Raw genomic sequence first — 27,819 nt, 5'->3', positions numbered from 1 at the left:
ACAACATAGGTTGATCATTGAAGACTTTGCCTGGTATGCTAGGAAGGATGTTGAGCTTTATTTTTGTACAGTTTCTCATTACCTCTTTGTTTCCTTGATCCTTAAACTCTCCAGCATCAGATCCTTCTGACTATGCTCCTGTCCCTTGCAGGACATTTGGTCCTGGCCAAAACGTTGATAAGACATTCGGTCTACACCAACAGGTTCTTGAAATTTGATCCTATCCAAAAAGTTATGAGCATATTTGGTCCATGCCAAATTGTTTTGGACAGGACCAAATATTAAGGAACTTTTGGCATGGACCATATGTCTGCTAACACTCTGAGAGGTGGGAACAACTTATTTTTCATTGTATCTCTGGTATGTAATAGGTACTTTAAAATGCATGGTAAATGGAAGAAGTCTTCCAAAACAACCTTCCAACTATGTGTTCTAGCTTTATCCTCTCCTGCCCTAATCCCTCCTCCCCATTTCACCAAGGTTATCTTTCTTAAACATAGATTTCTGCAGGTCACCCTCCCTTCATAAAACTCCTCATGGCATACCATGTCCTATAGGATAAAGCCCAGCCTCCTTATTCAGGCACACAAACCACTGCATAACTCTATCTTCACCTTTCTCTATGGGTCACACTGAAGTGCTTATGGTTCCCCAAACACATTACATGCTTAAATCACTCCATGACTTCAAGTGCTTGTCTCTCCATTATTTACTTGTAAAACTCATTCTTCAAAATGTAAATCAAATTCCTCCTCCTCCTTTACAGGTAATTAACCTGCAGCAGCGTTAACTGTTCTCATTTCTGGGCTACCATAGTATAATCTCCACATCTTTTTTTTTTTTTTTTTTTTTTTTTTTGCTGTACGCAGGCCTCTCACTGTTGTGGCCTCTCCCGTTGCGGAGCACAGGCTCTGGATGCGCAGGCTCAGTGGCCATGGCTCACGGGCCCAGCCGCTCCACGGCATGTGGGATCTTCCCAGACCAGGGCACGAACCCGTGTCCCCTGCATCGGCAGGAGGACTCTCAACCACTGCGCCACCAGGGAAGCCCTAATCTCCACTTTTTAACTCATTTCCTTGGCTGGTAATTACCTAGGCAAACACCTATCTCTCTTGCAATACTGAAAATAAGCAGAGAGTAGTAATCATAGATTGTTATTGTATTCCAAGTACCTGGCATAAAGCTTTGAGAATGAATAGTAGGGTTAATAAATGTTCATTAATGGAATAAATAAATTAATGATCACTACTGTGCTTGAAAAGTTTTTAGAAAGTTACCTTAATGGCTCAAGTAAGAGGTGATGAGAAACTCTTGTGATGAAGATAGAAAGAAACAAATGGAAGAGACATTTGGAGGTAAGCTGGAATACTGTTACCCTTGTCTACAGAATTATAAACTACATTCTCACTCATAAATTATGTAACTACTCTTCCTTGGTAAACATGTACTACTCTATTTTTGATGAAATAAATATGAAGAAATTCTGTTAGAAAATTTATTCTGTGTGTACAGAGTCTACTATTAGATGAATTTTTGTTGAATACATTTGACATATACACTGCATAAAGTTAAAGTGTACAACATATTAATTTGATACATTTATAGATTGTAATATTGTTGATATAGTGACATTTAGCATCTCTATCGCATCACATAATTATAGTAAATTATTGCTGCCTCTATTCATTACACTGCATGTTAGATCTCTATGTCTTATTTACTACTCATTGCAAAGTTGTACCCCATAAGGGTTTGATAAGCATTTGTATTAAGGAGAAACTATCTTCCATTAATACCTTGGTTTTTAGATGGACAAGCAAACAATACCAACAGAAATCCAAAACCTAAAATCACATCATGATTGTATAATTCTTTTACCTTCTTTTGCTGGTGGAATGGTTGGAGGAAAAGTAGGTGGCCGAGTAGGAAGTGATTCTATAAAGGAGAGGCAGAAAGAATATCAATTAACCATCTCATCTGTGGCGAAGAGAGGGAGGTCATGGAGTCATAATTCTTCAGGGGAGTCAATGATTTTGACAACTGTCTTCTTTGAGAACTTAGTGAATTTAGTACCCACTATAAATCAGCCAGAGCCTGTGAAAACTGGTTCCAACCATCCCCTCAACATCAGACTGAAGGCTTGAAATGTCATTTTGCCACAATTCAGTTTACCCAGTGGGAGTCAATGTAATCAAACTGTCAACTACAAAGTGGTTTTAATGCTGATTTAAGGCTGGAACCCCGGAAACCTATTTCAGATTAGTCTCTGGTTGCTTTCACACATATAATAAACTTTATTTCCATTCTGCCTAAGGATTGACCATCAATCGATGTTCAGTAGCACTTTCTCCCTTTTTACCCTGCATCCCCAGGATGTGGTCGCCAAGGGAATCTGATTTACTCTCTACTACATTCAGACTGTGTCTGGGAAAATTTCAGTTTTGAGAACAAAATGGCAGGACCTTGGAAGGCTATGGCGTGTCCTGATCAGTTTAACCCGGATGATGAGAGATGAGAAATCTGTGTAATACGTGGAGGTGTGGTTTGGTTAAAGGTCACAGGTATAGTCACATCAGAGCAGTGACTTTCTTACCAATTCACATGGTAAAGCACCGGGAAGCTATGGCAGCATTAGGTAAACATGTTAATATTATTTTTTTACATATTCTTTTTTATTATTCTTATTTGACACTAAAGATTTAAGAAAAATTGAGAAAATTATTTTTATTATTCCAGTTTAATATAAGGGAAAACCCTCAACGAATCATAGCCATTCACACAGAGGAATGTCTAGCCTCTGCAGACAGTAAGCACCAACTAGCTGGAAGGATTTGAGCTCAAGCAGACTGTTTGCTGGGAATGTTGTAAAAGGAATTCCTTCACTGCCAGGAAGGTTGGAAGAGACAAATTTTAAGGTCTCTTCCAATTCTAGAAGCCAATTAAATAATTTTATTTGAGTAAAGTGATTCAACATTGAAAGGAATGAGGTATATTACTGATATGGAAAAATGGAAAAGTGTTTGAGATTAATCCTTATGTGAAATGAAGCAGAAAACCATGGTATGACCCCATCTGTGAAAAATGAAAAAATCCTATTTAACTGATAAATATAATATGTATTTATCTATACACGTCTATATGGTTACACACACACACACACAACAGGTAACAGGTAGAATTTCTTGAAGGAGACTAAGCTGGTACCAATGGGTATTTCTGGGAAGAAAGAATGAGGGTAGAGGGAAGGTGACAACACAATATATACCTTCTGTTGCATTATTACAGATATAGAATATCACTTTTATCTTTTTAAGGCAATTTTTTGGAAACTAAAAAGTTTCAAAAGTAAAAACATTTGAGATATTTTAATATTAAAACTAGGACTGCAAAACTTTTTTGAAAGCACCATTAAATCCTTCTAAAGCCAGATGTATTTATCTTAAAATTTGTGGAAGCAGTGGGTCATCTTTACAATGGTGCGTTTTCTTTAATGTGAAAAACGGAGGCATATCCTGACTTTAGTCAATAAATCAAGAACAAAATCAGTGAGTGGCTCTGGAAGCCAGATCAATATGTTTGGTCAGAACATCTGGCCTAAGAGTCTCTTGGGTCAGAAGAACCACAGTGAACTGGGAACATGTGTTTATATTCTCTGTGTGGCACACAGATGGTCCTTGTGTTCAAGTCTGTGAGAAGCTGTCACATAGAAGAGGGAACAGTCTCAATCTGCATTTGCTTCAGAAGGTTGAACTAGAGCCAGTGGGTAGAAGCTATAATATGACACATGTCCCCAACAGAAGGAAAACATTTACACCAAACAGAGCTTTCCAAAATAACCCTGGACTGGTAGTTAACAGTTGTGAGGTTAAGGTTAGGGGAATTTGAAGGAGACCAGAGTCCCCAAACTCAAATAGTTTTAGAGGTCAGTCAAGTAATGAATGGGAGCAAAGAACATAGCCTAAACATTAAGGAATAACCAACTTAAAGGCACATACACTGTCTAAAAGAGACAGCAGTTACTGAGTGTCTGTAGATTTAGCACCATGAGGATTTGTGTGCCCTGTGTTGTCAGATCTTTTGAATTTTCAAGAATACTTTAAAACTTATCAAAAAAATAGCCCAGAGAAAAACATAGCTGACAGTGAGATCTAACCCCATGGCCATCAGTTTGTGACTTCCAGGAAGCCAGCAAGGGTGATAACAAAAGTACTTGTTCAATTAAGATACAGGTTGAGAAGTTCCTCAGCAGGCTCTTTTCATTGGATCTTTACCACCACCAAAGGAGGTAAGAGAGCAGGTATTTAATTTTATTGGTAAGCAAAAAGCAGTTCAGAGATGTTAAATTGCCCAAGGCCACAATGCTAAAAAGGACCCCAACCAAGCCTATTTGACTCTAAATCTCATGCACTACCAGGCCTCTAATAACTGTGAAATTATATAATCCTCTATCCATAAAACAAATTCTAATGAGCAATCAAAAGCAACAAACAACTGATACATTCTCCAGTGTGGATAAACCTCAAAAACATATGCTAAGTGAAAGATGTCAGATGCAAAACACTACATATTACATATTTCCATTTATATGAAATGTCTAGAAACGTACAAGAAAAGAAAGTAGATGGCCTGGGGCAGACAGTCGGAAAGAAGACTCACTGGGGATGAGCTTGAAAGCTCTCTGGATTGATGGGAACGTCCTAACATTGGATTGTAGCGATGGCTGCACAACCTTTTAAATGTAACAAAGATCACTGAATTGTATGCTTAAAATGGGTGAATTTTATGGAATGTAAATTATACCTTAAAAATACATGTGTCATGTAAAATGTTGACTATTTCAGTGTTATGAAATAAAGTCTCTGTGTTGGAAAGTAGATGATTCCATTAACTATACTTTCACCTTCTCTGTTTGAAGATTATATACTGATGATGATTTCTTTCTGCATGTTCAGAGCAACCGAAAGGCCTATATACACGGGTAGTAGAACTTTCTAAACTTCAAATGCATGATAGAGGGGCTACCAAGAAAGCCCGTCGCCCACCACCTATTCCGATACCAATCTTTGGGGATTTCAAGTTTAAGTTCAAGATACTGAGTTGGGAACACACAAATGTCCCCTGGAATTCACTACCATTCAAACCCTTTTAATGTTTGTGGCCCTCTAGGTCAGGAATCCTTGATTAAAAGGATACCAAGAAGTTTACGTATCAAGAAGTTGATACCCTCCTTGCTGTTTAGAACATGTAAAAAGTGCCTTGTTTCCATTTTATACTTTGCCTTTCCCTTCAGTGCGTCAGATTTCCAGCCAGCTTGGAAAAAGAGTGAGAGCCTCTTAAGTAGGCAAGTCTAGGGTCAGCCAGTTGGAACGTCTTGGCTCCATTCCCACCCTCATGGCTGTAGTAATGTGCCATTGTTTTAATGTCGGGACCCAGTCCTTACACTTCATTTCACACTCCACATTCCACAGATGTTCCTAATGGAAATAGATCACAATATAGGTCATTGTTCCAAGCACTTTGCCATCCTATGGCCTTATAGTCCCTGTGACAACATATGGAAGATGGGAAAAAAATATACAGATGACATTAGTGGGCCACAAGCAGGGAATTCTGGGACTGAATAAGACGCACAAAATTTGTATTGCAGATATTCCCACACAGTAATGCCTAATATTTTTCTAAATGGAATAAGATTTTTGAACCAAAACAGGACGCGTAAAATACTGTTTGTTCATGAAGACAGGGATCAGGAGAGAACACGCTTGACTTACGTGTTTTTTCCGTTATGCTCACACTGGGTCCCTCGATCTCGTGGAGCTTTGTGTAAACACTGATTTTATATTCTGAATCAGGCTGAAGTCCATAGAAGCAATGTCTGTTTGTCCCTCCACCCAGAGTGGATTCTTGTTTTTGTGTATCTATAATAAAAACAAAACAATACATACATGAACAAAACATACATACATGAACTTTTAAAAAACTTTTTAAAAACAGCCATCAGTAGATGATTTGCTTCTAAAATGCTTAATATGCATGGTTTATTCAGATAACTCCAGAATGAATTAAACTTGTCTGAGGGGGTGTATCTTTTTTTAAAGAGTTAACATTTCCACTTTTTTTTTATATAATTGAAAATCACATTTTATATGTTCAGAAATGAGACTGACTAGTAAAAGGCTGCTGAGGTCAATCCTTTAACAAATGGAGAACTGTTCATGTTTATAATTATATGTACACCTATTAAATTTCAATCCATATCTTAAATACATATATGAACAAAACTATATTTATTATAACATACACGTCAGAACAAACATGATATATGTCATTTAAAATTTTGTCTATGGACAAATCCTGATTTTTTTTAATATAATTAAATTAAGGCCATTTGTGGAAAGCAATTTGAAATTTATTTTTATAATTGTGAATATTAAAGTTTCAAAAGTGAACATAATATAATCTCTAGTAATATATTTGTGTGGAATGACTTAAGGTCTACTTCAATATGTTCTTTATCATATATTATTAAAAATAATGAAACAAAAAAATTGTTAAGGTGTTCGTGAGATTATGTATTGCTGTGAAAGAAGTTTAATAGTAAGAAAATATTAGTAAACCCTGCCCTCTGCTTTGCTGATGTCCAAGTTCAGTCTGGGGTTCCCAGGCTCAGAACCCCATAATAGCTGCTTCTTTCTGACCATTAACCACTCTTTGGAGCCTCCTGCAAGCTTCTGTGAGCCACCTGTAATACAAACATTTCCCAAATCCATGCATGGATCATGTTTATCTATCTCCACAAAAGCTTCCAGGACTCTCCAGGAATCAATTCTAGAAATGCATTTTTCTGTCATTTCCTCTATTTCTCATGAATACCCATGTCACAGACCCTTGACAATAGAATATAAATGGGCTTCACTACTACTACAAAAACAAAAACAAAAAATCTACAAACCATTGGAAAACTGGAACAGATACAGTAAAATTAATGGGAAACAGTATCAGTTTGATCCCAGTGCTAACGAAGAAGGGTTACATGAATGGGGATGTATTCATGTTGCTTCTGGCATGTGTGATTCAGGTCTAATGGCTTTGTCTTAAAGAAAAACATTTAACACGATCAAATGATGATTAATTTCCTCAACACCTTATGCCAAAAGCCAGGAGTTAAATTTCTTTTTTTGGAACGGGGGAAAAAATCTGTCATTGTGCATTCATTCTTATGAAGCAAGGCTAAATACATTCTCTGAGTTACTGTCATAGTGATCATCATGATACCAACTTGACTCCCCAAAATGTCCTATGAGTGGTTACTGAGATCCACAAGCAAGGAATATCCAGGATCCAGGATAGTCAGCTGGAATATGATGATAAGACTCTCCAGGTCTTTCAAATACCCTGACCCCCAAGCATAATATCACTGCTTCAAAAAAAGTTTAATCTTGAGAATAGGTTTTTGTTTCATATGATCATTTTGGGGGGGATCTGGTCCCTGATAAGGTAGGCTCTCCACTATGCTGCAATTCTCTATTCTTATTAATGGATGACACAGCAAAATTGACATTTTGGTACCTAAAGATAGAAGACAAGTTGAGCATCCTTTGAAACTTTAAAAAATCAGGCTAAAAAGAAAGTCACCAAGTTAATGAGATTAGGGAGGGAATACAGTATCATGGTCCATGAGGTGTATAAATACATGAACTTGAAGGGAAACACTACATCCAACCTCGGGTGTCACGTCAACTCAGAAACAGCTGGACAGAGAGACAGAACTCTTGAGCATCTGCAGAACTAACGGAGGTTTTCATGGGGTTCTGAGTTATTCAAAACCACCCCAAAGTCTCTGACTTTGGTCTGTCCTACGATTAACCAAAAGCCTACAATTTAATTTGGAAAGTGGATGACTGACTCAAAAGCAGATTTGAATTCAGTCTCTCTTGAGAGGACTTGATTCTTCTGGTAATCTTTCTTTTTCTCCTTATTGGCAATTAAAAAATGTCAAAATATTTACAAGGGTAGAGGACAGCTGTTGTTTTTGCCTGTCTTGCATCTGATCTTTCTTTCTTTGAATCCATTCCTCCCCACTCTGAGTCTTTTTGATTTGGAAAGGACTGAATAAGAACGCCCGCCTCCCCCTCCAGACACAGGGCTGGGAAGTAACCAGGTTTCACCCATCATTTTATTTCATGCCCTTGAACTTAATGACAGATTTAGAAGCATGTGACCCCAAACCAGGCCAATACAACTCAGTTCCTGGACTTTTGTAGGAATAATTGAGAAAGAGGAGTTCTTTTTTCACTAAAACTATTAAGCTGGAAGCTAGGAGTATGTAATTTGAATTAGACTGGGGCCAACTCACAATCTGGCTGAGAACGAAGGCAGAGGAGAACAGAGCAGAAGCACAGAGCAAGGCTTCATCTCGAAGAAATTGTTTGAACACCTAGATTTAGACACGCCTAAAGCCAGATACTGTTGAACTTCTCAGTATGTTAGCCAAGAAATTGACCCTTTCGCTAAGTCCCTTTTATTCGTGTTTTTACCATTCCCAAACAAAACAAGCAAACCTGAATGATACAGCCTTGCTGCTTTATTCACAAAACCTTGGAAATTTATAGGTATTACCTCAGGTGAAAGCCTCAAAAGAAGTCATTTAGGAGAAACTGAAGCCCAGAGAAGAGAGTTGACCAGCAGCTGTGGTCAGAGCAGATGCAAACCCACTGATTTCATCTCAGGATAAAAATGCACTGACCAGACCATGGGAAATACACACACACACACACTGAGAAAACTACCTGTCAAACAGTAGGAGTTTGGCAGAGACATTCATAAATAAGCCAGCCTGGGATGAGGTTTTTCTCCATCACATGGAGGAATTGGGTCCCATTTTTCTCTAGTTTCTCCTCTGATTGAGGGGGAAGGGCTAAAATTTCTGCAGAGGCAGCATATGTAGCCAGTGGGGGATATTACAGAGTGAAAACAGCGGGAGTCCTGGGACTCATGTGCCCATGGAAGAAGGGGCATCTGATCACAAGTCCTTCGAAGGCAGTGATCAGGATAATGATCACATTTCTCTGTGAGATAAAGAAACTCAACCTAATTCTTCCCCTCTCCAATGTGGAAAGACTACTTCCTGACCTAAACTGTGTAAGTTAAAATATCTAAACACATTCCCTACTGCTCTCCCCACATTAACTCCCCACCCCAAACATCAATTAGAATCTGTTGCTGTCTAGTTGGTTAATAATATTCAGTTGGACACCTGAGTGAATAAGATGTAAGCTAACTGGGCTTATAAATCTCTCAGCTATAAGTGCTAATGAAAAATAAATTGAATAACACTTTTGTTCATTCCTGTTGAATTGAGACTGTTGAGGCTCAGTCAAAGAGGTTTTGGGCAGCCTGAAAACAATCCTGGGAGAGTACAAATTAACTGGAAGAAGGAAATAGGGACTTGCATTTTTTGCTAGTAAAAATCTTGGCATCAGAAAGAGCATACTGAGGTTTTAAATTACCAGATCAATGTTATCAGACCCATCAATCACATCCTCTGATAAGAATCCCAGTGCCACTTTGCAAATATGCTAAAGTAAAATCATTAAAAATAATAATAATAAACTGATAGATTTCACTAATCCCATGCTAGACAGTTTTGATATCTTTATGTCAATCTATATAATTATAATTTTTAATGAAAGCCAGTGAATATCTACAGGAACCTATGTCTCAATGCCAACTTCTTAAATGATATAAAAGATAAAAATATTCTGGAATAGTTTGGAAGTGTGATTTTTATAGCTACTATTTTGTTAAAGCTTAACAAATACCACCAAATGTGATAAATGTCAACCCTTCTATATTAAAGTGTGACTTAGCTAGTCTTAAAAAAGATAAATGAAACATAACTCCTCAAGATTTATAGTTGTTTCTCAAACAGTTGCATATCTTTCATCTAATTCTGCTTAAGCATCCCATAAATCACATAAAACCACCACAAAACCCATATGATTTGTCCTGACTTTCCCTTATTCAATGTTTATTCCGGATTAAAGCCACTCTCATAAACTTAGCCAATGTCTGGCTAAAGAGACCCTTACGGGATCACATGCAGGGAATCAAGGAATTAATAGCTTAAGCACGCCTGCGGAGACAATGCCTTGGTTGGTGTTGGCAGGAATCTCTTCTCGTGTTCTCATCTCCTATTCTCGTATTTTCAGCATATTTCCAAACACTCTCAGCACTCTACCAAACTGCGCTTTCCACTTTCTGGGTTGGATCAAAAGTGGGATTTCTGCATGTTGAATGTAGTTATAGCCAGGGATGTGGGCTACGAACTAAACTCAGTCCTATCCAGACCCGAAAAATTAGCTCTTTCTGCTTTTTCAAATGGGGAAACCACGATCATTTACCCAGAAAGAAAGAAATTTAACGATCTTATTAGCAAGTTTGAAAGATTAAAAAAAATCATCTGGGATTCTCTAGTGTCTATGTCCTCCCCCAAAATAACAAGATGCATCTCTTCTACTGATAATACAAATCTGATTAAAGTAATTTTCATTATTGGATCTCATCTTCTGAATATTACTCATGCTGATAATGTGAAAAGAGGATTAATGGTCCCTAGAAACTCATTTTTGAGGAATCAGTCTTTTGTCATTCTTCTTGATACTTTTAGTGAAAATAAGCAGACATTTTTAGTGTTTCAACTTTGAAGCCAAGTCCCAAATTGTAGATGTACTTGAGAGCTGTGATGCTGAAGAACCTGTCCATGATAGCATAGATACCTCACATCATCTCCTGAATGAGAGTTTGCTGCTCATCAATTATCCCCAAAAGTAAAAAAATAAAATAAATCACTGAGAAAAACATTAGAGTCAAATCTAGATCCCCATGGAGTAAAGACCAACATAACAGCACCATAAAATTTTAACATATGTTATCAGTCCTGCTTATTCAGCTCCTATCACCAATAGCAGCTTACATTTCCTGGGTGCTTAATATGTGCAAAGCACTGCTGCAAATGTTTTACACGGATTCTCTCAGCTTAATCCTAGCAGAATGCCACAAAATCATCAATATGGTTCTACCCATTAACTACAGATGGGAAAATGGAGGTTTGGAGAGGTTAAAAAATTGGCTTAACCAGCCATCCTGATTCCAAACCCTGCACGATCCATAACATAATATTGCCGCCTCAAGAAGAATGCTTTTGTCTAATGTACCTTGTGTGTTGTCCACAGTGATTGGCACAGAGTCCATGAGTGCTTGACAAAAACATATGTGATGGATTGCACTTACCCTGGCGGGATTCTAGAACTATCCTGTAGGCAGTAGCATGACGTTGCACCTGCCAGCGAGCACACAAGCTGGCCGTTTGGATCTGGTCTGCCTGAAGATTGGTCACACCCAAAAACACTATAGTGAAATAGAAACATAACTATGTCACATTGCAGACAATGCCACAAATGCCCCCAAGTCTGAATTAACATGGTAAAATTTGAATTCAAAGTTCCATAGCCAGTGGTGGGAAATTCATCAAGTCACAATAAATTAGTGCATAAAAGATTAACTATTTTATGACTTAAAGAAGCAGTTGCAAAACATGATGTATGATAGGGTCTGTCTGCTATTTGTAAACCCAAAAGAAAATATATATTCTGGAAAAGACCAGAAGCAAGGGTAGTACAATTATGGGTGATTTTAAATCTTTCCTCTTTATTTATGTGTGCTTTTAAAATATTCCACAATTAATATATAATACTTTTATAATAAAAACATTTAATACAATATGCACTTATCAACCACTGAAAGATAGTCATGGTTTAAATGAAAGGGAAGAGCAAAGCAGACAGGGTGGAAGTCTTATTCAGACAGGAGCAGTTCACACGGACTGGCCTTCAGAACATGATTGCATGAGAATGGATACATATTTGAAAATTTTAAAAGGGAAGATTTTACGCAGATAAAAAATAATCAAAAGAAATACACAGATTCTTATACTCTTAGAGCAAACACTGTGATATTCAAAAATGATTCACAGGGAGTTTATTTGGGGAAGCAGTAAAAATATTGTTTCTCCAATACAACAGAGGACTAAACATTCAGTGTTTATCACTTAGATCCAAGCAGAAAAAGCAGAAAATTAATAATGTTTACTTTCTCTAATGACCTCTGACTTCATCCACATCATTTCCTCATACTTCCCCTCTCTTTTAGCTTCTTCATAAAGTTTAAAAATAGCTTATAATTACTTTTCAAGACAGTAGAGATAACCTGGACTATTCACAGTTTGCATCTTGACTTTATTCCTTTCTGTTAGATCAGCAAGGGAAAACCTTCTTCCCTAAGGCCAATTAAACAACCCTCTCCCCCAAACAAAAAAGGAAATCAATAACGATTTATATAACCACACTAAATTTAAAAAACACCTTGAATTAATTTATTTGCCATTGTATGGGGTTTTATCTTGCTTGGGAGAAAGAGAGAAAACAAATAATAAGCCAATCTAATTTTTACTTTAAGGGTAGACTATAAAACAGTTCAATACCCTCAGTCTTTTAAAATATATTTGGAATAATCACCACATTTATTAAAGGGGAGAAGAGGGATGAAACAGAAGGAAGAGGGGAGCAGAGAAAGGAGGATAAAAAGAGCAAGAAAGAGTAAGGAGAAGAAAGACCAATAGAAGATCATGGACATAAAACACGGCACAAACAGAAAGGGTAATCTGGAGAGGAAAATGAAGATAAACTAGAGGAGAGAGGTAAGAAAGCGTAGGGAAAGGCACAGGGGACTCCAAGCTGTTCCTAAGGAGGGACTGAGGAGTTGCTATAATGGCACAACACAGGGAAATTACTTGCAGTTTAAAGTAGTACTTAAAACAGTATCATTTCAACAGCCAAGTACGAGATCAGAACCACAGGCCAAAGCCTTCCTAGATCTGTTGAAGACAGAGACTATTTCTTTTGAGATTAAATTGATTCCATAGCTAGCCTTTAAAATCTAAAGATATTCCATAAAAGAGAATTCAGGAAGCTTTCTCTAATGAAAAGATAGGCCCTATGTAAAACATAGTTGCCAGATATAGGTGGCTTGGGGTTTGGTCTAATATATGCCTCATCCTTACAAAATTCCTTTTATTGGATTAATTTTTTGATTAGCAGTCAGAGTGAGATATGGCCCAAATGCATAAAGCACAATGATTACAATAATAATAGTAGCTATTCATTGAGTGCTTGCCATATGGTAGACACTTTTTATCCATTATCTCTTTAATCCTGCTAAGCAGCCTGTAAACAGTTTTGATTATCTTCATCTCGGAGTTGAGAAAATTTAGGCTCAGAGAAGTTAAGTAATTTGCTCAAGGTCTTAGCTAATAAGTAGAAGATTTAAGGTTTATACTTCTGATTATACCATGATGACCATTCTCGAGTGTGGGGCATGTACTGTTGATGGCACTCAGGATAATTTCAGTGATCACACAGCCAAACCATTTTTATTTCGGTCATTTATGTATTATCTTTAACATGTATTGAAAATATTGGTTTTCTGTTTAGAGTAATTTGTGGGTTTTAAAAGCATTTAAGTAAAAAAAAAAAAAAAACAGAAACTGTTAGTCCATTTAAAGAAATATATTAAACAGATGGGGTGGAAGCATAACAAACATCAGGAATATGGAACATATGTGCTGGAGTTGGAAAACACTGTATTATGCCATGGGTGTCTGCGCGTGGTGCATACCAAGGAGAAGTCCCAGATGGTCAGCAGACAGCATGTAAACCCTTAAAAGATAGAGAAGGAAGTCTTTTGAGTGGTGCAAGTATCTTTTATGGATGGGGTGTGTACGTGTGTGTGTGTGTGTGTGTGTGTGTGCACGAGAGAGTGAGAGAGAGACAGAGAGAGAGAGACAGAGACACAGAGAGAGAAGGGGCAAAGGCTTTGAGGGAAGGCAAATTTCCCCCTGGCTCAACTTTGATGGGTTTTGGCTGCATCAGGCTATACAGGTTGGTTGGAAAATTTCACCTAATTTGAAAAATACCAAAAAAGACTTTCCAGAAGGAAATCCCATCCACCACCATCAAATATATTGGAACGCCAGGTTCTGACATTCCATCTGCCAACTAGGACTCTGAACTATAGCCGTGAGTAAGGAGCACACCTTTCTTTCCACAAAACACCATCCAGAAAGGGCAAGGTTGAGGAAAAGAAAAACCAACCGCCAAGTTGAAGCAGAGGTTGAGTTATAGGGAAAACATAGCAGCAAAACCACATGTAGGGGCTGAAGTGACAGGGTATCAGTCTTACGTGTTTTCACCACGCCTGTTAGAGCGTCGCTGAAACCTGAGGCCTGAGAAGCAAATATTTTCACGTTGTAGTCCATTCCACTGAGGAGGTTTGTAATAACGATGGTGTTAATGTTAGCTCCCACGAACGTTTCCAGGGTTGGGCCAGCAACTAAGAAGAAAGAGTGTATTTCAGTTATAACAGAATGTGGAAAAATGGAAACACTCCTGAAGTAACAGCACTTATTCCACTGTGTTTCAGATTTGCCCCAAAGGCAAACAGCAGAGCTGGGGTTTGAATCTAGCCCCATTTAGCTCCAAGACTTACATACCTGACTCCCAGCCTAAGGCTCTTTTTAGACAACTAGTTCTTCCCCTAGTACTTGAAGAAGCTGGCCCACCCCACAATCCACCACCCACCATATTGTGTGTGAGGCCTTCACAGTGGAGCTCCTATGTTGTCATAGGCTTTGGGGCATGTGCTAAACAGAAGTCATTTTCAGTTACCCCACCTCAGACACCCAGCTTTGTCCCCAGACAGCATGCAAGTGGCCTCAGCAGCAAATTTTATCATGGACACTATGCCATACCTTGCCACATGGGGGACCAGCATATATGTTACCATTATGGGCTTTATCCACTCCTCTTATGCTTTTTAAGACCAGACAGATGACACTTTTACTCCAAGGCCCTTGACTAACTGGTTTCTTTGGGCTTCTACATTTTCATCTCTGTTTCAACCCAGCAGAATCTCTGATCATTAAAAACACTCCGGGCTTCCCTGGTGGCGCAGTGGTTGGGAGTCCGCCTGCCGATGCGAGGGACACAGGTTTGTGCCCCCATCCGGGAGGATCCCACATGCCGCAGAGCGGCTGGGCCCGTGAGCCATGGCTGCTGAGCCTGCGCGTCCAGAACCTGCACATCCGCAGCCTGTGCTCTGCAACCGGAGAGGCCACAACAGTGGGAGGCCCACGTACCGCAAAAAAAAAACCAAAACAACAACAACAACAACAACAACAAAAACCACTCCATGCTACGTCTTATACAAGTGTATTTACCTCCTGCCTCTTCCCCTATGTGCTCATTCTTTGAGCGCTTTGACTTAATAAGTTCCTAAAATACTTATCACTTTACTCCAGAACCCCCTCCTTCCAACAATATATTTATATTTTTCTGTATGTATGTGTTATCTCAGTAGAGATTTTCCTACACCCCCAACTCTCAATGCAAATGACATCATACAGTTCTTCCACTTGACCTAGAACCGGATTTTTCAACCTCAGCACTGTTGACATTTTGGGCTAGATAATTTTTTATTATAGGGAGCAATGGGGGAGCAAGTTGCCTACAGTGACTTGTAAGATGCTTAATTGTACCTGCTAGAGGCCAATAGCAACTCCCTACCCCCCAAGTTGGGACAGAACGTAGACAACCAAAATATCTCTGCTGGGCAGCAAAATTGTACCAGTTAAGAACCACTGGCCTAAAACAAAGCTATTTTCCCTCAGAAAACCTAGTAAGTATTTATAGAATGGTCCAAAGAATAAATTCAGCAGGGCTGTTTTGCAAATGAACACATGCCTCAGGCCTAAAGAAAAGAAACAAAAAAGTTGGTGATGGATCCCAAGGCATCAGTCTTGAGCAGGCTAGTGCATCCATGGTATATTCTTGCTCTTTCATTTTTATGGTTCATAGATATGTTTGTCTGGAGAAATTGGAGGTGGAGTATTTTAACTGTATGGACCTAGATAAGGGGACACAATAGAAACGTCTGGAAGGTGTTTTAGAGGCAAGAGCTACATCTCAGATGACAGATTTAGACTCACAGAGTTTTTGAGGTTAGAAAGAGCTTTTTAATGACCCAGAGGGTAATTTTTATATTTTCCTGCCAAATCAAGAAAAATAGTAGGAGAACCCTTTCCTGCTGAACAATTGGAGTACTGAAGGCCCAGGTCCAGAAAACTGAGAAGACTTCTATAATATCTATTTTTAGTCTCCTGTTTAAACTTCATGAAAGTGCTCAGTGTCAGGAGATGATACTGTAACAGGTGAAGTTGCACATGGTCTCCATGGGCAGATGGACCAAGGGTACAATCTCCCCCATCTGGGTCATTCTCCTGTCTTCAGGAAATAATGATGTGGGAAGTAAGGACAGAGGTGATCAAGGTGGCTGAGAGGTTTATGAGAAAGCCTTTCACTACCACAGTCTTAGGACTCTGATGAATTTTATACCTTAACGTAGTTTCCAAAATAAGGAGACTGAGAAGTTGGTAAATGGAGTTTTTCCAACTAATTCAAGAAGAGGTAGAAGAGGAATTAGAGATTACAGATTTCAAATACTCATCGAGCCCTAGAAGCTTCCTACTGCTATGGAGTCAAGGTCTGCTTAGGCGGCTCCTTGTCTGGGGTGTGTCTAGGTTAGGTGTAAACTAAGTATATATTCTGCTCGTTAAGGTATCAGTTATTTTTAGGTAAGGTCATAAGTTCAAAGCATTTTTTTTCAAAAAATGTAAGAGACTCTTCCCATTTCTTAAAGCCAAAGATGAAACCAAAGATAGAAAGTAAAAACAAAAATAACCCGTCTTGAAAGACAATATTTTTTTAAAAAGCATGACTTACCACTGACAGGTTTGTAGACAATCCTATAGCCTTTTACAGGAGAAGATGGAGGATCCCATGTAATACGCAATCTGTTATACCATTCTTCTGAAACCTGTAAGTTTTGGGGACCAGAGGGTGGCACTGGGCAGGAAGGAAAATGAAAAAAGGGGGTTTAGTGTGGTTTCCATCTTTACAACCTACCCTGTGGTTAACAAAATCTAAGATATCTTCCCACAATGTTAAAAATACTTACAAGGGAAATGTACTAAAACACATGGTAAGAACCCTTTGAGAATCCATGGTTGTGTTAAATATTAAATAATAGAAAATAATTGCTCTTGTGGTAAAACACTTTTTTCTGAAGATCAGTGGTTCATTCAATGAAATTTGGGTTCCTTCTTCTTCAGTTACTTTTAAGTAAAACTGAATTGAGTAGTGTTTATTAAAAAATTTCTGTTGACACACCACTCTGTTTCACTGTCAAAGGATGTTCGTACAGCCGTATCAAGGATGATTAGATAATAGTAATGATGGTAATTCTCAGAGGTAAGATGCTGATGATTTTTTGCTTTCATCTTCACATTACCTATATTTTTTGAAACTTTATATAATCATCCATCAATTTTTTCTCAAAACTTAAAGCCATTTATATGAAGGACCTTTGTAAAATATTGTGAATATTGATGGATATTATCATTATCATTATCACTTTGTTGTTGAGAGCATTTAGTTATGTTGACCACTGCTTAAAAAAAGTGGACCATCCAAACTTATTTCAAAGAACACACTCTGAAATAAAGATACTGTAAAGATACTGTTAAATGTGATAGTATTTCCGTAATGAAGTTTAAGTCACATTTCTATAGTAATAGTCTTTAAATAGCTTTTATTTGTGTGAGTGTATCATGGAACTCTCTTACAAATTATGTTATTTTAAATTTTTTTAATTTTTATACAATTTTTAAAGGTTACTTTTCATTTACAGTTATTACAAAATAGTGGCTGTATTCCCCTTGTTCTATAAGACATCCTTAAGCCTATCTTACACCCAATAGTTTGTACCTCTCACCCCCTCACCCCTACTTTTCCCCCCCTGCACCACTGGTAACCACTAGTTTGTTCTCTATACCTGTGAGATTGCTTCTTTTATGTTATATTCACTACTTTCTTGTATTTTTTAGAACCCACATATACAAATTATGCTAATTTTTAACATGTGAAAGTTAAAAGTAAATCTTCGAGTCCAGGTCATCAGCCATGATGGAGCCCCTTTGCCTTCCCACTGCCTTCCTCCCCTCCCCCCAGCAGTGGTGGATTTAAGGTAATTTTATGGAACTTTAGAGTGTTAAATAACACAATCCAAAACCAACTCTGAAGAGCAGAATTTACTATGCTACGTTTAAACCATTCTTGCCTGCTTTTTTTTTTTTTTAATTTAGATTTAAAAGCACATGGTAGATTGCTTTGGGTAGTATAGTCATTTTCACAATGTTGATTTTTCCAATCCAAGAACATGGTATATCTCTCCATCTGTTTGTATCACCTTTAATTTCTTTCATCAGTGTCTTATACTTTTCTGTATACAGATCTTTTTTCTCCTTGGGTAGGTTTATTCCTAGGTATTTTATTCTGTTTGTTGCAGTGGTAAATGGGAGTGCTTCCTTAATTTCTCTTTCAGATTTTTCATCATTAGTGTATAGGAATGCAAGAGATTTCTGTACATTACTTTTGTATCTTGCTACTTTACCAAATTCATTGATTAGCTCTAGTAGTTTTCTGGTAGCATTTGTACGGAAACATAAAAGACCGTGAATATCCAAAGCAATCTTGAGAAAGACAAACAGAGCTGAAGGAATCAGGCTCCCGGACTTCAGACTATACTACAAAGCTACAGTAATCAAGACAATATGGTACTGGCACAAAACATAAATATAGATCAATGGAACAGGAGAGAAAGCCGAGAGATAAACCCATGCACATGTGGTCACCTTATCTTTGATAAAGGAGGCAAGAATACACAATGGAGAAAAGACAGCCTCTTCAAAAGAAAAGGTGCTGGGAAAACTGGACAGCTAAATTAATTTCTAAACAGTGAAATTAGAACACTCCTTAACACCATACACAAAAATAAACTCAAAATGGATTAAAGACCTAAATGTAAGGCCAGACACTATAAAATTCTTAGAGGAAAACATGGGCAGAACACTCTATGACATAAATCACAGCAAGATCCTTTTTGACCCACCTCCTAGAGTAATGAAAATAAAAACAAAAATAAACAAAAGGGACCTAATGAAACTTAAAACCTTTTGCATAGCAAAGGAAAACATAGACAAGACAAAAAGACAACCTTCAGAATGGGAGAAAATATTTGCAAATGAAGCAACTGACAAAGGATTAACCTCCAAAATTTACAAGCAGCTCATGCAGCTCAATATCAAAAAAAAAAATAAAACCAAACAACCCAATCTAAAAATGGGCAGAAGACCTAAATAGACATTTCTCCAAAGAAGATATACAGATTGCCAACAAACACATAAAAGGATGCTCAACATCACTAATCATTAGAGAAATGCAAATCAAAACTACAATGAGGTATCACCTCACACTGGTCAGAATGGCCATCATTAAAAAATCTACAAACAATAAATGCTGGAGAGGGTGTGGAGAAAAGGGAACCCTCTTGCACTGCTGGTGGGAATGTAAATTGATACAGCCACTATGGAGAACAGTATAGAGGTTCCTTGAAAAACTAAAAATAGAACTACCATACAACCCAGCAATCCCACTACTGGGCATATACCCTGAGAAAACCATAATTCAAGAGGAGTCATGTAACACAATTTTCATTGCAGCTCTATTTACAATAGCCAGGACATGGAAGCAACCTAAGTGTCCAGCGGCAGATGAATGGGTAAAGAAGATGTGGTATATATATACAGTGGAATATTTCTCAGCCGTAAAAAGAAATGAAATTGAGTTATTTGTAGTGAGGTGGATGGACCTAGAGTCTGTCATACAGAGTGAAGTAAGTCAGAAAGAGAAAAATAAATACTGTATGCTAACACATATATATGGAATCTAAAAAAAGAAAAATGGTTCTGAAGAACCTAGGTGCAGGACAGGAATAAAGACACAGACGTAGAGAATGGACTTGAGGACATGGGGAAGGGGAAGGGGAAGCTGGGACGAAGTGAGAGAGTGGCATGGACATATATACACTACCAAATGTAAAATAGATAACTAGTGGGAAGCAGCCACATAGCACAGGGAGATCAGCTCGGTGCTCTGTGACCACCTAGAGGGGTGGGATAGGGAGGGTGGGAGGGAGGGAGTTGAAAGAGGGAAGAGATATGGGGACATATGTATATGTATAACTGATTCACTTTGTTATACAGCAGAAACTAACACACCATTATAAAGCAATTATACTCCAATAAAGATGTTAAAAAAAAAGCACATGGTGGATGCTTCATAAATGTTAGATGAATACTACTTCTTTTCTTCTTAAATTGCTGTTTAAATCTGTGGTTCTCAACCATTTATTTAGCAGCAAAATACCAAAAGATGCTAGAAATGCCAATATGCTGATCAAATCAATATGCCAACATATGGGAAAAGTGAAATGAAGAGTTGGTGCTGTCCCACTGCTCTGCTCTTCCCTTTCCTTCTCTCCTTCTACATGACCCGTAAGGAAATAACCGTAGCAGCTCATGTGGCTCCTAATACTCTGATCTGGATGATATTTAGCAAACTGTGCAGGCTTGGTGTGAGCATGGGTGGAGGCCCTCATAGCATGGGCATGGGGAGGAGGGGGAGATGCCAATACTGTCGAAGGAAGAGCTCATACCCATTTGCTCAGCTGAGCAGAGTCAAGACTTTGGGTTTTGCAGCTACAGAATTTTAATAACTTTTATTCTTAATTTAAAAATCCATACTTTGGTGCCCAGGTAGAGAATTCAGCCCTTGCTACCATTCTGCACGTAATCACACATAACACACACAGTTAGTAATTGTGGTAGACTGAAGATCAGCACAGGTTTTTTGACCTTCCTCCCATTGAGAGGTGGAAGGTATGATGCTCTCTTTGAATTGGGTTCTATGACCACCTTGACCAACAGACGACAGCAGAAATGACATTGTACTAGTTCCAAGCATAGCCCTTAACTGTCCTGACTGTTTCCACTTTCCAACTCTTGGAACTCTTGCTCTTAGAGTCCTGAGTCATCATGTAAAACCATGACTGTCCTGCTGGAAAGACCACATGGAAACATGCTAAAATGACATGAAGGGACCCAGCCTCTGGGCATCTCACCAAGATGCCGGGCATGTGGGTAAAGTTGCTTTGGACCCTCCAGACCAACCCAGCCACCAGGTAACTGTGGTCAATACTACATGAAACAGAAGGATTTTCCAGCAAGGCTTGCCTAATTTCCTGACCCACAAAATCAAGCAATACAATAAAATGGTTGCTGTTTTAAGGCACCAGGTTCTGGGGTCGTCTTCATGCAAGTACAATCACAACAGTAATGAAGACAACTTAGAGTCTGTGGTGCTCTGACCACGCATTTTCATGCATGCTTCTCACTTGGTCATCACGGCCAAGACATCTACAACACACATTCTGTGCTGCCTTCTCTGTGCCACACAGCACTGTAGGAGCTTGGTATGCAGAGATGACAGTACAGGTGAGGTCCTGGGCCCTCATGATGCTGCTCTCCAGGGATGGGAGACAGACAGTGAGCAAATACATGAGTAAACAAGAAAATATCAGATAGCAAATAGGGCCATGACATGACCAAAAACAAAAACAACCCAGGATGATATCAGAAAGGGTGGGAGCTACTTTGCATGGTTGCTCAGAAAAGCCTGAGCAGGTGACATTGAGCTGAGACCAAAATGACAAGAAAAAGCCAGAAAAGCAAACATCTGGGAAAGGATATTTCCTACGGAAGGAATGGCTAGTGCATAGGTTCTAAGGCAGAAACAAGCTTAAAAAGTCCAGTGAAGGGCTTCCCTGATGGTGCAGTGGTTGAGAGGCCGCCTGCCAATGCAGGCGACAAGGGTTCGTGCCCCGGTCCGGGAAGATGCCACATGCCGCGGAGCGGCTGGGCCCGTGAGCCATGGCCGCTGAGCCTGCGCGTCCGGAGCCTGTGCTCCGCAACGGGAGCACAACAGTGAGAGGCCCGCGTACGGCAAAAAAAAATAAATAAATAAAAATAAATAAATAAATAAATAAATAGTTCAGTGAAAAGCAGGAAAGGAGGTATGGCTGAGGGAATTGTCAGAAGAGGAGATCAAAGAGCAGGCAGGGTCCAGGTCACCTAGGGCCTTGTAGGGCCGTGGGAAGGACGTTAGATTTTATCCCGAGTACAATGGGAAGCTGTTGGGTGGCCTGAAATGGAGGTGTGACATGAGATCATTTATCTTTTAAAAAGCTTCTCAGGCTGCTGTGAGGAGAATAAAGGATCCAAGAATGGAAGCAGGAAAACTCATTCGAGTGGGAGAGTGTGGCTTGGTTGGGGTGGAGCAGTTAGATGAAGCGAAAGTGGATAGGCACGTAGAATGTATTTTAGAGACTCAGCAGGACTTGGGATGAATTAGATGCTGGAGGAGCAAGATGTAGTTGTTTTTTAAGTCTTAGGTTTTAGAGACAAGAAAACGGAAGCCCAGAGCAGTGAAACAACTTGCTCAAAGTCACGCAGCTTGAATGTGTGAAGACAGAATTCAAACGGATTTTCTCTCTCCAAATCGTTTTTGCTCTTTTCACCCCGCTGCACTGCGGCTACCCGGGCGGGTTGCATTACACCGGACAAGCATTTTCACCTAATTAGTCAGCTAGTGACCACAGGGGGAAAGCTTCACTCACAGGTTTTTCCAGGGGCAGAGACACTGACCCCTTCTCCATCATCGTAAATGGGAGTCACTGTGACTTTGTATTCAGTATCGGAAAGCAGATTCTTCAGAAGGAGATTGTTCTGGCTTCCAGGCACCATAACCTGAAGAGAAAAGCAAAGGACCGTGGTCTTAGTAAGACTTTCATTCCTGCTGCTCTACTAACGTGGTGGGACTATAGGCACGTTGAAATAATTAGAAGCAAGGAGATGTGCTTGGAGGGTGATGATAAGAAAGAAGAACATCCATGCAACAGCATTTCTCTCTGAAATTCCCCTCAGAACACCCCTTAGTTTCTAATCACTAATACAGAAGGCTTAAATTTGAAGCTCTTAAGCCCAAAGGGGTAGTCTTCTCTCAACATCTTTTCAGTATTTGTAAAGCAGCCAGAAGAGAGAATAATCTTCCTTTTGGAAAGCAGGTGTTTATGGCTTAGGAGTGTTCATTCTATAAGCTAGCCCGCATATCATATTTGATTCTATTTAAAATCCTCTTGAAAATTCAGCCTTCCATTCTTTCCCTTTCAGAGATCGTCTAATCCCAGTATTTTAGAAAAGGTTGGATGCTAGCCAAGAACAACATTACCACACATTAAATCCAAGATTTCTGAGTTGAAAGATATTTACCAATGACACTAAAAAATGTCGCAGCTTTTTTATTTCTGAAAGGAGATGTCTTCCTCAATCTGAAATCACCATGCCTCTGACTCTAAAGGCTGCAAAAAATAAAATGCAGTGATGGGGTGGACACCGCTCAAGCATCAGTGCAATGTTCCATGTGGCTCAGCAGTGCAAATCCTGGCATCTCTAAAAGAATATGTGGACCAGAAAAGCCACATGTTCTCAATACTAAAACCACAAAACTTTCTGCCTAGGCTTCAGCAGTTAGATGCTGGCACATGTCTGGGCCATTTAAAAGACTTAATCATGGTTGGAAAAAATGCTAGGTTGTAAGAACTGACCCAAACGCATTTAAGGGAGTCACAAGACTGGGACAGCTGGAGATGCTTTTGGATTCAAGAGCTGGGTAAAACGCCAGCAGGCAAAGGGCATGCTGTCTACTTCTGGATGAGGGGAGGAACCTATAAATCATGGAATAAGCCCTCGAAAGCCTCGAGTTGAACTCAGAAGCAGCTGTTGCTAAGATATTGCTAAGCTCTAAAAGCAGTGTGTTTTTTTAATCTGAAAAAGGAAGTCTGAATTAAGTGATTTATATTAGATTAATATGATTTTGCTCCTCATGTGAAACGACATTGAAATACACAAGATGGTACTGATGTAGTCCTGGGAGGAAGATTTTATAAAAGGAGCTCTGTTTTATTCTAAAATGAGTTAGATATCCCTGGCATTAAGAACTTGTAAAGAAAGAACTGTGGTTGCCCTGTCTTGTCTTAGGCTATCTATGCAGCTTCCTTTGGGGCATTTCTTTTCAATATAACCCTCTGGAACCCAGAGCCTGGGCATTTGTTCCAAGCGGTCTGCCTAGCAAACCACCCATGATGATGTTCCTTAAATAAGGTCATCCCTCAAACTGAGAAGCACATGGCCTTGGAACCAATCAAATTTAGCCTGTAGGGTACTGAAAAGCAATGGAACCATTCTGGAGGGCTCATTTTTAGCTTGCCAGGTAGTAGTTGCTGTGGTTTATAATAATAGCCCTCATTTAGCTAGCTGCTATTATCTGCCAAGTACTACTCTAAGTATTCTAATGTAGTAATTCAGTTACTCTTCACCACAACCTTTTGAGGTAAGAAGTATGATTACACTCATTTTACAGATGGGGAAACTGAGACCCACATAGCTATTGGGTTAAAAAAAAAAGCCATATTGAAATCCTGAATATCTGGCCCGAGCCTTTTTCTGTTTGTTTGTTTCTTGTGGTACGCGGGCCTCTCACTGTTGTGGCCTCTCCCGTTGCAGAGCACAGGCTCCGGACACGCAGGCTCAGTGGCCATGGCTCACGGGCCTAGCCGCTCCACGGCTTGTGGAATCTTTCCAGACCGGGGCACGAACCCGTGTCCCCTGCATCAGCAGGCGGACTCTCAACCACTGTGCCACCAGGGAAGCCCTCCCGAGCCTTTTTAAAATCACTGCCCTCTATTCCACCTGACTGCTCTACGCAAACCTCTTTATCCTAATGATACTCATTCCCAAGAATAAAATGTAAACCTCCTCTTGGGCATACAAAGTTCCTTTTACTTGACCTCTGCTTGTTTGCACAAAGCAAGGTAAAGATAGGTACTCACTCAGAAGATCTAAATATACACTTCTCCAAAAAAAGACATACAGATGGCTGAATAGCACATAAAAAGAGGCTCAACATCACTAATTATTAGAGAAATGCAAATCAAAACTACAATAAGGTATCACCTCACACCTGTCAGAATGGCCATCATCAAGAAATCTACTAATAATAAGTGCTGGAGAGGGTGTGGAGAAAAGGGAACCCTCCCAAAGTGTTATTGGGAATGTAAATTGGTTCAACCACTATGGAGAACAGTATGGAGGTTTCTTAAAAAACTGAAAATAGAGCTACCATATGATCCAGCAATCCCACTCCTTGGCATATATCCAGATAAAACCATAATTCAAAAAGATACATGCCCTCCAATGTTCATTGCAGCACTATTTACAATAGCCAGGACATGGAAGCAACCTAAATGTCCATCGACAGAAGAATGGATAAAGAGGATGTGGTACATATATATAATGGAATATTACTCAGCCATAAAAAAGAATGAAATAATGCCATTTGCAGCAACATGGATGGGCCTAGAGATTATCATACTAAGTGAAGTCAGACAGAGAAAGACAAATATTATATGATATAACTCATATGTGGAATCTAATTTTTTAAAATAATATAAATGAACCTATTTACAAAATAGAAAGACTCACAGATTTCGAAAACAAACTTATGGTTACCAAAGAGGAAACATGCAGGGGGGAAGGGATAAATTAGGAGCTTCAGATTAACATACATACACTACTATATATAAAATAGATAACCAACAAGGACTTACTGTATAGCACAGGGAACTCTACTTAACATTCTGTAATAACCTATATGGGAAAAGAATCTAAAAAAGAATAAACATATGTATATGTATAATTGAATCACTTTGCTGTACACCTGAAACAAACACAACAGTGTAAATCAACTATACTCGAATAAAGTTAAAAAAAAAGATAGGTGTCCACTAAAAACAGATGCTACAGGTCATAGCAGATGGTCGTTTTGTTGAGAAAACAATTCTATAAAAGATGCTCATGGGTAAATGAGGAGCAAATCTAACCAGTGAACTTCACGTTTTTAATTTTTTTAGAAATGCAACTTCATGTCTGGCTCCATTATTGTCCAGAGCTCTTCAGAGCAGCCTGGATCCCATCCAACAAGCTGTTTCCACAGTAGAAAGAGGATTCCCCATATCTCTGTTTGTTCCTGTCTTAGAAAGTTCTGTTTCTAGACAGTGATTTTCATGCCTTCTATGGTGAAAGACTAGGTACGGCTAGTGCCGTTATGTTTTAATCCCAGTCCCTGACGACCGATATTTTTATAAAATACAGTAAAACAAAATCGCCAGAAAATACAGTCATATTCTTGGATGTTCCAGCAATGTCAGATTGCTGTAAACGTTTCTAAGCTTAATCATAATACCTGAACTTATCTTGTAGGAGACTGAGCCACATTCTGAGTTTCCCTACTCTAGAATATTTCTTGCAACTCAGAATTCAGGACATGGTTTTAGATTTTTACATGTAGGTTCTAGAAAAGCCTGGAATCCTGATTGGCCTTTCACAAATAAAAACATGTGAGAGCCTCCCTGGTGGCGCAGTGGTTGAGAGTCCGCCTGCCGGTGCAGGGGATACGGGTTCGTGCCCCGGTCTGGGAGGATCCCATATGCCGCGGAGCGGCTGGGCCCGTGAGCCATGGCCGCTGGGCCTGCGCATCCGGAGCCTGTGCTCCGCAACGGGAGAGGCCACAACAGTGGGAGGCCCGCATACCGCAAAAAGAAAAAAAAAAAAAAAAAAAAAACATGTGAGACCTCCCTCCCCTGACAACAAAATTCAGGGCAAAGTCATTGCTACGTCTCCATATTTCTGAGCAGAGTTGAAAGTCAATCCTTATGAAATATTTGACAGGGGGTTTTACTTTCTAAGAGTTCAAAAGCTTTTTATTGGGAATATTTGGTAGATTTGATTATACTTAGAAAATAAAGAAATACTTCACTTAACCTCAATTGGAAAAGTAAATTTAATTCCCCTTGCTTTATATATATTAAAGCCTGACTTTGGTTTAAAATATACCTATACTATTCTCTAACTTCAATACTCTTGCTTATCATTTCCTCAGGTAAATTTAATCAGCTTTTATAGTTAAGGAAAATTTGGAAACATGGTAAGAGGCATTTCTCTTATCCAGACATTTCCTTTCTCACTTTTGTAATATGTTTTAGCCATCTGTCTTTCCCTGCCTGCATCATTATTTTAAGATATTCATTTGGTTGAAACTGTCTACAAAACAGAAACAGAGTCACAGACATTGAGAACATACTGGTGGTTGCCAAGGGGAAGGGGTTGGGGGAGGGGTCGAGTGGGGGATTGGGGTTAGCAGGTGAAGCTATTATATACATAATGGATAAACAACAAGGTCCTACTGTATAGCACCGGGATGATAAACCATAATGGATAAGAATATTTAAAAAAAGAATGTATATATAATATATATATATGTATAACTGAATCACTTTGCTGTACAGCAGAAATTAACACATTGTAAATCAATTATACTTCAATAAAAAAACAAAAAAAAGGAAAATATTTAAGATATGCATTTGCTGTGTGGGAGTGCATATAGATCTTCAAGTTCCTGACCTACGTTGGTTCTATAATCTAAATCTAGATGCATGCACTTTCTGTCTTCAGTAATAATAATACATTACATTTACATAGTCGTAACATTTCATAAAACACTGAGATATAAATTCTCAATTACTCCTCAGCTGAGTCCCTGAAAATATGCCTGTAAATTAAGAGTGAACAAATCC

At 38.9% G+C, this 27,819-nt stretch overlaps 1 protein-coding gene across 3 annotated transcripts in view; it reads right to left on the bottom strand.

Moving 5' to 3' along the window:
• Nucleotides 1-27,819, bottom strand: part of COL14A1 (collagen type XIV alpha 1 chain) — a 232,589-nt gene that overhangs the window by 106,720 nt on the left and 98,050 nt on the right. For all 3 annotated transcript variants that reach the window (XM_081214278.1, XM_081214279.1, XM_081214277.1), the window contains exons 20-25: nucleotides 22,747-22,876; nucleotides 16,896-17,018; nucleotides 14,299-14,448; nucleotides 11,293-11,409; nucleotides 5,772-5,918; nucleotides 1,879-1,935 (exon numbers count right to left, since the gene is read on the bottom strand). In XM_081214278.1, coding sequence (XP_081070404.1) covers nucleotides 1,879-1,935; nucleotides 5,772-5,918; nucleotides 11,293-11,409; nucleotides 14,299-14,448; nucleotides 16,896-17,018; nucleotides 22,747-22,876 — 724 coding nt within the window. The remainder of the gene's footprint in view (nucleotides 1-1,878; nucleotides 1,936-5,771; nucleotides 5,919-11,292; nucleotides 11,410-14,298; nucleotides 14,449-16,895; nucleotides 17,019-22,746; nucleotides 22,877-27,819) is intronic.

This window comes from Mesoplodon bidens, assembly GCF_964165515.1.
Source record: "Mesoplodon bidens genome assembly, chromosome: 16".
NCBI classification, from domain to species: domain Eukaryota; kingdom Metazoa; phylum Chordata; class Mammalia; order Artiodactyla; family Ziphiidae; genus Mesoplodon; species Mesoplodon bidens.
This window is presented reverse-complemented; position numbering and strand designations above follow the sequence as displayed.